The sequence below is a fragment of the Hydra viridissima genome, unplaced genomic scaffold (assembly GCF_058129835.1).
Source record: "Hydra viridissima isolate aposymbiotic clone 2 unplaced genomic scaffold, HvirCarnegie_v1 scaffold_3, whole genome shotgun sequence".
Lineage (NCBI taxonomy): Eukaryota > Metazoa > Cnidaria > Hydrozoa > Anthoathecata > Hydridae > Hydra > Hydra viridissima.
In genome coordinates, this window is record NW_028324302.1 from 12761607 (window position 1) to 12775000 (window position 13394).

Consider the following 13394-nt stretch of genomic DNA (forward strand, 5'->3'; position numbering starts at 1 on the left):
TCACCATAATTCCTTATCCAGGTTAAATCTTTGAACATAGTTTGCAAAACTTTTGATGTTTTCAAATTCTGGTACACAAAAAAACTCCAATACTAAGAGACTTTATAAGGAAACAGTTCATGTAATAATTTTGAGAGTAGTATGATATTTTCTATTTGATCCTTTTAATTCTGTTTTATGTTGCACTTGGAGGTGGTTTGGGCCGTCTTCTTTTTTGATGTTTTATTACCTCAGCTATCATGTCTGTTAACACATTTAGTTTTTCATTGACATCATGAACGTCTTGCATTTGTTTGTCGATTTCTTTCAGCTTTTCATCAATAGTTGCCATACTTTCGTGTATATCTTTGATATCTTCAGTAAGCTCATAGTCTTGTTTCTGCTTGAACAATGATAAAGTTTGCGTCATAAAACGGTCAGTATTTAAGAAACAAAAAAATTAAAAGAGAAAAATATCAGTTAAATAGATTGCAGTAACCTTTTTTTCCTTCAAAAGATCCTGTATAGACTGGTATACTTCAGAGCTGATGTTTGATGGGAGTCCATGTTTGTTAGGGTAGAATGTCTGCGATTTGACAACAAATTTTTTCCTCATTTTGGTAGGTAAAATTTTTTCCGAGTCTAAGCATATTTCGATCTAAACATGACATTAAACATGACATTAAACATGAGATTACTTCTTTTAACTATCAAGAGACTTTTTATTCCAAAACGTTTTTCAAAACTTAAAAAATTGACCATATTTGATAAACTCTGTTGTTTTTTTTCCATGAAATGAAAAATACTTCAAATGTCTATAAAAATACAACTTATGGCACTATAAATACAACTTATGGCACTATAAATACAACTTATGGCACTATAAATACAACTTATGGCACTATAAATACAACTTATGGCACTATAAATACAACTCAACTAACAACTTAGATAGTTTTTTACTTTTTTTATTCAGTTTTTTGAAGTGAATATAAAAAGACACTGACAAATCTTGTAAATGATTTCATCCTCTTTTCTTCTCAAACTGTTATTTATAAATAGTATTAGTTTGATTTTTTTCTACGAATGGTTGAATAGAATAACTAATAATCAGCTACATTTAGTTTTTTTTGTTGAGTCTTTGAGAAGGTATGAAAGTTAAGATATATGGAAATGGGTGGAAAAGCAGTAAGCGAAGTAAAAAAGAGAACCTATCAAAACCTTCAACGAATATCGTGAAAAATATGTTTTTTCTAGTTAAAAACATTTTACTTAGAAACATTGCTGTTTATGCCGTTAGAAAACCCACGCTGACTCACAAAATTAAGTTTGTGTAAGTCGAGAAATTCTTACTCTTTAGAAAAGCGGTAGTAAGTAATATTCAGTGATGAAACAAACTTTGAAGTAATCAATAGGAAAAGCAAAGTTAACAATCGCTTTGTCGTACCAAGGTTGCAAGGTAGCGATGCGAGTGTTGTTGTTTGGAGCTGAATTAATTTTAATGGAGTAGTTTCATTTAATATCTATACTGGTTAAATCAACCAACACTTATTTAGAGACGCACGGTAACATCAGCAGCAATGGCAGCTGAGCGAAATGAATGGCGGCAGTCTCAACAAGATATGGATTTTGCTCGCAGGCAAAACTTGGACGAAACAAAATGAAGTAAATTTAAACCATGGATTGATAGTCAGATTTAGTTTTAATCATTTTGTGCTTCGAAGGACACAAATTTAATTAAGGTCAAATTTAATTAGGTCACAAAAAAAAAAACTATTTGGAGAAGAATTTCGAACAATCTTGGCAATAATCTCGTAAAACCGACGCAAAAGAGACGATAGCTTGTAAAAAAGCACGTTTTAAAAATTTTGATGCTTTTTGTTGTTTACAAAAATTTTGATACAATTCAGTTTTTTATTATTACTTTTTTTAATTATATTCGACTTAAAGATATAATAATATGTTTTAGTACCCTGATACAAGATTTATATCTTCTTTAGCTTTTATTTTACTTCTTCAAAATTTGGAATTGTATGTGTGCTTTCAAGGTACAGATATATTTTCAGTGGTGCAACTAGATGGAGGCAAACACCTGAGATAGAGTTTCAAAACAAGAAACCTAATCAGTTTTTAAATGGTTTTGATTTCATTTCTTTTTATTGTGAAGACACGAATGCATAGAGCATCAATTGATGAACTTTGAAAAAAACCAACTACCATAAACTCTTTTAAAGAGTTTACATTTAATATTTTACCTTTAATTTTTATTTAAAAAACTATATATTTAACTCTCATTTTTAATATAACTGCACATTTGAATTGTAAAATTGAGTTTGAACAGTATTTTTAAATACAGATAATTTGAAAGAGCGATCTGTGTGAAAAATACCTAAAAACTAGTAACAGTTTACCAGTAGCGGTTTTTCATATAAAATACCTGCATCGTAGCTTTCGTCAACTCCGCATGTTTCTGTACAGCTTGTATATCATCAACCGCGAGCCCAACCTAAGTACCAATCTTTAGATTAATATCAATAATAGTACCTATTATCTATAAAATAGCTGTATCATCATAGTTTCACCTGCTATCTATGAATGTTAAACTTTTTAGAAGATAAAAAAACTTACCAGAAGATTCATGAGCACAATAACCATTATGATTAGAAAAAGTATAAAAATTATCCACGTGACAGTAATAAAAGGCTTATCATGGTAGGAGAGTGAGGAAAACACATCATCAAAAGTAACTTCACCAGTCATCATTACTCCTGTCTTCACCAAAGCAGAGAACGGATTATGAAATGCTGAAAGCTAAACGTTAAGAAAAAGATTACGCGAAATATGAAGTGATCAAAAGGTTGATAAAAAGTGAACAGTTGAATAAAATCTTTTTTATTGATCCATTAAATGAAAATTAACATTAAAAAAAAAAGCCTTCTTACTTCAGGGTAATCATGAAACAAAATGAAAAACGAGAAGCCAAACGCGACAATTAGAAAAACAAACACGACAAAAAACTTCATAAATGTTGTAATCACAAACAACAGCATAACAATATAGATTCCGAACACTGGAACTTTTTGTATGAACAGAATAAAGTTAAACCATGCAAGAAAAACGCATAAAGAGCCAGCAGCTTTTTGGTAAGTTCCACATCTGAAATAGTATTAAAATAGCAAACACATAAAAAAAATTTCTAAGTGTATATTAGATGGTCTAAATTATAGTATAAAACATGGTAAATCAGGCGTGGCTTAAAAAACATTTTAATCAACCAATATTTTCAAATTAATACTGGGATTAAAGAAGAAAGTTTTCAAATATAAGTACTTCATTTAATAGACCAAAAATAATAATAATAATAATAATAATTATTATTATTAATAACAATAATAATAATAATAATAATAATAATAATAATAATAATAATAATAATAATAATAATAATAATAATAATAATAATAATAATAATAAAAAGAAAAACTTAACATCTTTGTCATAAAAAAACTTTTTGAGAGGAATTCAACAATTTTAGTAAAATTTTTATTGGATTCTAATAGAGAGCTTTTAAAATGTATTATAACGTTTAAAAAATGAAGAAAAATGAAACTAAAAAAAAAAAACAAATATGAAAGTTTGCACCAGCAAACTGGTGAACACTGGCACCCTTTAATTTTAGTTATTTAAGAGAAACTAAAATTAAAGGGGGAACTTTTATTCTCATAATTTTTTTTTTTTAAAAGAAGACATCTACATTATTCGATAGTTTTTTTTATCAGAATAGTGAAAAACTATTTTTACAAAATTACATAGTTTTTTTTGAGATTATCTTTTTGAGTAAATTTTCAAAAAATTGACAATAAAAATTAAAATTTGGGCGAAACAAAGGAAATTAAATTACTGCTAAATATATTTCTGTTAAAAAACAACAGTTTATAAAATGCAGAGATTTATTAAATATTTTTAAAGTCATAAACAGTTTTAAGTGAGCTTAAACCAAAGAACTTATTATAAGTTTTAAGATGCTTTTTTCAGCTTGGTTTTAACCCCACACACATTTTATAAATTTGTAATATGAATAATAATTTTCAGAGCTTTTAGAGTAAAAAAAAAACAAAAAAAAACAACACCCCTACATAATTCCATTATATCCAGGAATGTTAACAACTAAAGGCAAAAAGTCATCAACTACATTTAGTACAGCTAGTATAAACACAGTCCATTCCAAGAGGTTTCCAAAACCAAAGTAAGAAAGACCTTGACCCATCAATTGAAATATCTGAAAAAAATAATTGAAACAAAAAAATTAAAACTATAATTGTAATTTACCAAGTTGTACAAAAGAATAATAATATAAATGAAAAAAACCTCAAATATCATATGAGCCAAAGATAAAGAGACAACTATGAATTTTCCAATGTAAATGAAGAAAAATAAATCCCATTGACTGGTATCAACACGGAGCAAGCAATCGTCAGAACGGTATGGCAAGCGAAGTGGTGCAGAAACTAATACATATGAGGTTAAAAACAGCAAAAAAACAATGTACAACATTAATTTGAGATAATAAATATAAATAGCAAATTGTTGCCATTTTCTTTCAAGAAGACTCATAACCAATGGGTGGGCAATTAACTCCTTCTGTTTATTTTTTATCTAAAAAAAATAATTAAAGATGTAAGGCTCAAAAAAGTTGTGAAACTCTATTTAAATCTCTTTTATCATATGGCATTATTCAAACTAAAACTTGTTTTGTAAACAGTCCAAAAACAGACTCTATATGTAAATACCATCCAGCTAAGAGTGTGTGCATTTTTTGACTCCATTTCAATTTGAATTTTTTCAGGACTGTAGATATCACGTTGGGTTTTTTCTTCAGTATTATTTTTTTGAACAATATCACAAGGCCACTGACTATATGTGTCATCCAAGAATTCATAATCAAGTGTTATATGATACTCTGGATCATTGGTTAAATGATTACTATCCACAATACATTTGTTGAAAGTATATGTTGCTAAATCTAAATTCAAAAGCTTATTAAAAGATATCTTAGCAAGTATAACAGAAACTAGTAAAAAGTATATATTGATATAACCAACACACAAGAGAAAATTTTAAAGTTAACATTATTAAAATTATAAACAAATTGTGAACAAGATGGACTTCAAAAAGTTGTTTTCTATCATTGTTTGTTATAGGACACTCTATGCAAAAGGAAGTTACTTGTAAGTTGCAAATGATAAATTATTGCTGTATTTCTTTTATCAGTGAAAGGAATTTGGGAAAAAAAACGTTAATTCAATATCTGACAAGTGTTTACCATAACAATGAGTTGTAACTTTTCAGCCACCTATTGCGAATTCATATTCAAACTTCTGGCTCCAAAATCTTGTGAGAGAAGAAATACACAGATGCAAGGAAATGCATTTGGAATGCCCAGAAACAATTCAAATTATAAAAGTTATTTGAAGTTCCATTCTAACAATTGAAATATTGTTAGACAAAAAAATTGCAAAACGGAGATTTAGGTTTGTGGATAAAGTACAAGAACAAAACTATGGGCTTGTTAACAGTGCTAGTAAAAGATTACAAACCACCAATAAAAGAGGACATCAAATTTGTAGAAGTGGCAAAACAAGTAAGCAAAGAATTACATCAAGATTTAGATTTTTGTATGTATTAAAAACTAATAAAATAGCCCCCACCCACCCCCCACTTCCAAATAAACCTTCTGTGTAAGTCCCAACCTGTAAACTTCAACCTTTTAAGTAAATCTCTATTCTGTATAAGCTATCAGGGTGTTTATTCAAAATGAGGGCTTTGCCTGATGAAATGTTGCAAAACTGGTAACAATACTGAAGAGATGCTGATTATAAATAAGGTTGAAGAAGATCTGTTTATTTCATCAGATATGGAAGTTATTGACAATTATATAGTTGATGAAGATATATTAATTTTATAACTTATACTAGCCAAGTCTATTTTTTAATAATAAGCTAAAACTTAATATGTGTTTGCAAACCTATAAAATTTTATTAAAATTGGTAGTATTGAATACATTAAACAATCTATGAACATACATACATACATACATACATACATACATACATACATACATACATACATACATACATACATACATACATACATACATACATACATACATACATACATACATACATACATACATACATACATACATACATACATACATACATACATACATACATACATATTGCTTATGAAGAAAAACTATATTAGTAAACAAGTTTAAAATATTCAAGTTTAATCTTGTTTTGTTAAAATTTCAGTTTGTGTCCCTCATCCTACTTTTTACTTTTCAACTACTTCTTTGTAATTCACTGCTTTATTGTTTCCAAAAATATTTGATTTCACTCATATGAATTCTATCCATGCAGCATTTTTCTTGCCATTCAATAAAGAAAGAAAATAGTTCACACCATTGTTAATAAGTTAACAGATTGTGGGTCAACAGATTTCTTTACTTATCTTTGAAGCATTTAGTAATGGAAAATTACCTACTAGGTATATGAAAATTTCTTTATCATTTTATAGTTATGTTAATTTTTATTATTTTCTATACAATTTTTCATTAAATCTAATTTGATATGAAATGGAGGTAAAATAACCTTATTGCTTTTTATAAGTGCTGTATACTTTACATTTTTACTCTCTAGCTGCAAAATCTGCAGCAGAAATAAATCAAAAGATAATTTGATAAAATACAATTCTTTTGTATGAGTGTAACATTCACATAGGAAACAAAAATATTTAGTATACCTACTCTAACAACCAAGTAAGATGAAACACTTTCAGGTCACCACAGATTGACTATTGATATTAATTGTAGCTAACTAATTTTAAAAGCTCTTTCAAGTTCTTTTGTTTCTTTCATTTCAACTGTGTAAGCAAATGGAAATGACAGCAGCTTATTGCCTTTATGTAGCAATACAGCTTTAGACTTGCCTTAGAAGCATCAACAAACAGCCTCCACTCATCTGATTATAATCTATGTTGAGATTTAACATTAAACTGAAAATGTTGTTTCAAAAAGTGATGCAATCTTCCTGGTCAAAAAGAGTGGATCAAGATCTTTCTAATGTTTATGGTATAAAGATAACCAAGATTTTAAGGTTCTTCCTCAATAGACTCTTCTATGAAAGATTCTGGTGTTTTTGGAAACAATAGTCCTTCTCCATGAGGTAGTGGAGAAGGACTACTGTTTCCAAAATGTTTGGATTCTGCAAAAAACTTCTTTTTTTTAGTAAGGTATTTGTCAATTGAGGGCAGCATGCATAAATAACTAATATGATTTGTTGGTTCTCTCCAAATCAATGAGATTATGAAAAGGATTGAAGGAATTTTCCCATCCAAACATAAGATAATCTTTAATCCACATTAGTTACAGCATATTTGTGTTGCCCAACTTTTGTCAGTGGTCTCCTAATTTGCAACCAAATTACATGTTGTAGGCTTTTTAATTGTTATTAATTTACTAAACAAACTAGCATAAAAAAATGCTTAAAGACAGTCTAACTCATCAAGCAACAGATACTGTGTTTTTATATGATGTAATATTAGCTCATATTAAATCATCTTTGGTAAAAGTTTGGTTTTCAATTGGTTACCAATACTAATTATCCAACTTATAATGTAAACTGTATCATGTATTCTGTAACCCTTACTTCATTAGCTGAGTGCTTATACCATTGAAATTAGAGCCAATATACATTTTAAAATGGTATTTTCAATTTTAGTACTGAAGAAAAGAAAAATAGTTTTGATGCTTGAAATGTTTTGCTTGTAGAATTTATGTTATCAAACTGAAGCTTATATATATAAGTTAGTTAATTAGTAAAAAAAAACAAAAAAACAAAAACAATATTTAGATACAGATTGCAATTTTTATATGAAACTATGCAAGATAATTTAGAAGAATAAAGTTTACACTTAACAGAAGTTAAATGTAGTTATATATCAAATTATTTTAAACTTAACTTAATATTAAGACATTAAAATGAAATTTGTAACCTGGCAATCTTTTAATCATTTTCCTTACTGGTGTTGTAACTTGGCCTGAATCAATTGATTTGTTACGTAAAATAACTCTCCAGTCTTGGTGGTTTAGTAAAGTAATTGCAGCATCTCTAATAAAATAAGCTTAATCAACTTCTTTAAAAATTTTTTTTAATAAAATTCATAATCTTTAAATCCTTATTAAATAAAGCTTCAAATAAAATATTACTTTTTGAAATTATCAATGCATATATCAAGGGGGTTTTTTCCCATAGCATCAGTCTCATCAATGTTGCAATGAGCAAGTAAAATCTCCACAGTTTTAAAATGACCCTCAGCACAACTTAGGTGTAAAGGACCTTGACCACTTTCTCCTGTACTTATACTTGCACCTAGATTTAATCAGCAACAACAAAAATCATCATATTAAATGCATAACAAAGATTTTAAAATATTTAAATTGCTTTTTTAAAAGTTAATTTAAAGAAATGAAAATTTAAAAAAACCTTCTAATATCAATCTTTTGGCAGCTTGATCTTTCCCCATTTTAGCTGCACAACCCAAAGCTGTGAAGTTACTAGTATTCTTATCATTGATTAAGGCTCCAAATTTCACTAAAAAACTTATGACATTTGCATGACCATTGATTGCAGCAAGATGAAGTGAAGAATTTCCTTCACGATCAAGATCATTAACTGCTGATGGATTAATATCCAAAATATTATCCACCACACTAAAAATGATGTTACACACTTACTTCCTGTTTTCCATTATGATATTATTTTCCAAATTCTTAATCAAATATTTAATACTTATGCCAGTATCAGCCAATACAGTGTGCAAAATAAAAATTGCAGCAAACAATTTTTATTAATTTTTTTTTTGATCACATTTATTTTGATACAAAAAAAGTTAATAGGATGAAATTGGGTGAAATGAAAATCTTGTTATCTTTAGCAAAAAAATAAGCAAAGTGGTCAGTTTTAATTGTTGCATAGTTGTTTAAAAATAGTTTGAAGTTAATAGCTGCCCAAAAAGCAGAGAAGCAACAAAAACATCAAAGAAGTAAACATAATACATAAGAAGTCAAAGTCATATGAGATGTTGATTGGGCAATGCAAAAAATGCAGAAACATCTTTTAATAGGGCTTAAAAGTTATGGCACAAGAAGGGAGAAGCTTATAAAATGAGCTGTATGAAAGACACTATGAAGTTTGGTAGATGATATATAAGTATTTGGGGCTCTATGACCTGAAAGAGAGTTGGTAAACTAGCTTTATAAATTAAAAAAAGATGCTGCTCTATATACTGAGATTTTCAAAACTTATCTCAAGCCTTCAGTTCAAAAGTTGCAAATAGGCATTAATCATACATTTAAATAGGATGATGATCCAAAGCAAACTGTAAAACATTTTTTTTTTTTTTTTTTCTTTTTTTTTAATTTAAAGTTTTTTCTCAAAAAAAGTATTCATAAGTAATTTTTTTTTTTTCAGTTCAAATATAAAAAATTAAATAAAAATTGTTTGTTGCAATTTTTATTTTGCTTTTTTGTTTAAATTAAGAAATTAAAACTCAATACCACATAAAACGAAAACTCACTCATCTTGGCCATAGAATGCTGCCAAATGAAGAGGAGTTTGTTCATAATTATTTCGAGATCGTACATTTGCACCTGCATCCATTAGCATAATTGCAATTTCTTCAAAGCCATTTTTACATGCAATATGCAAACTGGTATTGTTATCTTTATCAGCCATATCTATGACACTTTGAATTTCAGAACAAGCTAACAACATCTAAAAAATATAGGTTCATGCTGCTTTAAAAAGTTAATTACCAATAGATTTCTTACTGCAATAATAGCTAATTAATTAAAAAGAATTATTTAGCACTGTACCTCAACTCCTTTGACATTATTGTTGATCACTGCAATGTGTAAAGCAGTTTGGTCCTCTGTATTCTTTAAGTCTAGTCGAGCCCCAGATTTTAAAAGAATTTGCATTGTTTTATCATTTTGAAATCTACTTGATGCCAAAATTAACGGAGTTAAGTTGGAGTTATCAGAACAATTTATGTCTGCATTTCTAAGATTAAGTCCAAAAAAGAGATGCTCAATTTATGAGTCAAAATAAAATTTTAGTCTTTCATTTTATTTCTATTTTTTTAAAAAGTACTTTTTTCCATTTAGTTTTTCTTTGTATAAACAATACAAAAGTTAAAAATATCAAAAAGATGAGGTTTTCAGAATAAATTTAGAAGTTTTGGCTCATTTAGAAGTTTTCAATTGAACTACTACCAAACAAGGAAATGATATTCATCACAGTATACTTCCACTTAAGTAGCCATCATGTAAAAACATTCCTCTCAAGGAATAGTAAGGTTTTTACAGGATGACTATGATTTAAATATTTAGACACTAAAAAAACCTAAATTAAGAAAACTATTTATAAATATTATGTATTAAATATTTGTTTAAATTGTATCTTAAGGAAAAGCACTTGTCATAGATGGATCTGATTGCTGGCAAAACTCTCAGAATCTTAATTTATTGCATGAACAAAAAAAAGATAATTTGCTTTTTAAGGCTTCCTAACAAAATGCAATATCAATACAACTATTGCAATTGATCATCATAAATAGGCAAATAAAACTAACTTATATACTAATATTACCAAAAATTTATATTATTGTTTGCTCCATTTGTTAAGTCTAGATGTTTTACTTACTTACTGAGCAGGATGTTAAGAATCTCATACTTCCCAAAATGGGAGGCTTTATGCAAGGCAGTTCTTCCTATTGCATTTTGTTTTTCAATGTTAGCACCATGTAAAAGAAGAGTTTCAACTATGTTTTTGTTCCCATTTACAGTTGCAATATGTAAAGGAGCTTCATCTCCTTCCATGCACTGGTTTACATCACAACCTTTCTCAAGAAGTAGCTTTACAATATCTGAATAGGAACCAAGAACTGCTAAGTGTATAAAAGATTGACCTTCTTTGTTTTGCTTAGAAATTAAACCAGGAAGTAATGACACATCTTTTTTCTCCATAACTTCAAACAAGTGTTTCAGTAACTTAAAGCAAAAAAAGCAGTTTCATTACTTTAAATAAAAATTCAGAAAGTTCAGTAAAAATTGTCTTTATTTTTTCAATTTAGATTACAAAGTTAAAAGTCATTAAAAGATTGTAATTAATTGTAAATTTTGTAATTTATCTTTGTAATTTATCTTTTGTGGTGTAATTATGATTATTCATTACTACTAGTTTGAAGTAGTATAAAGAATCAAAATTAAACCACAAAAGATTGCCGAGCACATTTTATCAAAATATGCTACACAAAAAGCAATACATAGATTATTACATTATCCATTGCAGAAATTAAAATATAGGCAGCATTCTTGATACCAAAATAAAAAATGTATTAAAATTGAGATCTTTTCCATTACATCAAATAATTTTATACGTATTACAACAATCAATGCCTTGACATTACATCAAATAATTTTACACTTATTACAACAATCAATGCCTTGACAAAACTTGATATAATGAAAGAATCACTCATTTTTATAATATTGTTTCCCAGTGATGTAGACAAATTTGAATATCTCAGAGATTTTTTTACTTAATTTTATTCTTTCTGACAGCAAGAATTTAAGTATAAAAGAATAACCTACCTCTAAATGACCTTGAGCACAAGCATTATGTAGAGGTGTAAACCCAGCATCATTTTCAGAAAGAAAATTGGCATTTTTCTCAAGTAACATATTTACAGTGGTAATGTTACCATTAATGCAACTACTATGTAGTGGAGTTGATTTTAATTGATCTTTTGCCTTAAAGTAATTATTGATTATAAGAAAAAGTACAACTATTAGTGGTTACAAAAATTGCAATTCAATAAGGTTATCATTTCTATTTTTTTAAAACATATTTTAACACATTAAATAAAGGGGAGAAAAAGAAACAATATGCATTTGAAGCATAATGGAAAAAAGTAACTTAGCATATAAAATTAATTCATTATAACCCCACCCAATTAATCAAAAAACATATAGGAACTTAAAATGCAGCATAAGATTTAAAATAACTACCTCTACATTAATATCTTTAGCTCTTAGAAGCTCCCTAACAGCTTTGATATTACCTTTCAAGCATGCATAATGAAGTGGAGTGGAATTAAATTTATCCCTAGCATTTATATCTGCATGGTTCGAAATCAAAAGTTGAATCATGGAACAATCTAAAAAAAAGTTAAATTTCATATACATTTTTTGTTCCAAACCTTTAAATGTAATTTGTTTTAACAATTTTGAGTTTTTACCTTTATTTTTCATGTACCGTGTTGCATAATGCAATGGAGTGACATCATAATCACCTCTTGTATTAACATCTAAAATAAAACATAAATTTAAATATTTCATTTAGGGAAAAATAAAATTAATTCAAAATTTTATGTTACCTGCCCCTTTGTCCAAAAGTATTTGAGCAACATCAATATGATTATATTTAACAGCATAATGCAATGGTGTCAAATGGTATGCATCTTTTACACAAAGTGCAGCTCTCCTTCCTAAAGCATCTGGATAGTCATGATATATCTGTTCAATTGAAAGTTCAATAGCTCTAATATTTCCATTTTTAGCAGCCTAAATTACAAAATACTTTTTTAAGTTTTTATTTACATATATTTGTATGAATGAGTTTGAAAATTCATTACTCTTGTGGTTAAGCTGCAATACTAAACTATTAATTTTACAAATACTTTTCATGACTTTCAAAAAAATTCTTTAGGTCAAATTTAAAAATTTTTAAAAGTAATTAATAGTCCTCTTTCATATCAAAAAAGAAATTTAGTATCTAAAATTACTTACTCATGCTAAACAGTTGCTTTTAATAATTTTTGAAAAATTACTTACTCATTCTAAACAGTTGCTTCTGATTATACTCTAGCTGTAACTCTGTTAAAGTTAGAATATAATCAGGACTTACTATGATCTAATTAATATTGTAATACAATAACCAGGTTACATTATTTTGTAAAATGAAAGATAGAAGTTAGTTAGAAATGAGGAGAAAAGTAAATAACTAAAGTTGATATGATACCTGGTATTTAAAAACTGCTTTTTATAAATATTAGCTAAATAAAGACTTGGAATGTGCAATGTTATCTTTTTTAGATTTCTGTTTACTTTTACTGTAGAACTGAAAATCTTCAATTTAAGTGAAACTGTTTCTTCCAAAAAAACTATAAGTTTGGTGGGTAACTGGTGTGCCTACCAGTAGAGGCAGAAAGTAGCAACCAGGGTTTGTTTAATGGTTTATGGTAACATAAAAACACACTGACAGAAAATAATTCAACAGGCAACTGTAGAT

At 27.8% G+C, this 13394-nt stretch overlaps 1 protein-coding gene across 3 annotated transcripts in view; it reads right to left on the reverse strand.

The window, feature by feature from the left end:
- Positions 1-101: 101 nt before the first annotated feature.
- The window catches only part of LOC145202412 (transient receptor potential cation channel subfamily A member 1 homolog), a 22344-nt gene continuing 9051 nt past the window's right edge, over positions 102-13394 (reverse strand). The window contains exons 2-19 of one of the 3 annotated variants that reach the window (XM_090081821.1): positions 12481-12667; positions 12343-12411; positions 12113-12261; positions 11696-11854; positions 10746-11092; positions 9917-10103; positions 9619-9815; positions 8526-8752; positions 8249-8411; positions 8035-8150; positions 4770-5002; positions 4348-4635; positions 4116-4258; positions 2922-3135; positions 2608-2790; positions 2417-2485; positions 479-637; positions 102-379 (exon numbers count right to left, since the gene is read on the reverse strand). In XM_090081821.1, coding sequence (XP_089937947.1) covers positions 176-379; positions 479-637; positions 2417-2485; positions 2608-2790; positions 2922-3135; positions 4116-4258; positions 4348-4635; positions 4770-5002; positions 8035-8150; positions 8249-8411; positions 8526-8752; positions 9619-9815; positions 9917-10103; positions 10746-11092; positions 11696-11854; positions 12113-12261; positions 12343-12411; positions 12481-12667 — 3294 coding nt within the window. In that variant the 3' untranslated portion in view covers positions 102-175. Of the gene's footprint in view, positions 383-478; positions 638-2416; positions 2486-2607; positions 2791-2921; positions 3136-4115; positions 4259-4347; positions 4636-4769; positions 5003-8034; positions 8151-8248; positions 8412-8525; positions 8753-9618; positions 9816-9916; positions 10104-10745; positions 11093-11695; positions 11855-12112; positions 12262-12342; positions 12412-12480; positions 12668-13394 lie in introns of those variants that run through there. The other 2 variants (XM_090081820.1, XM_090081823.1) reach the window with 2 other exon arrangements.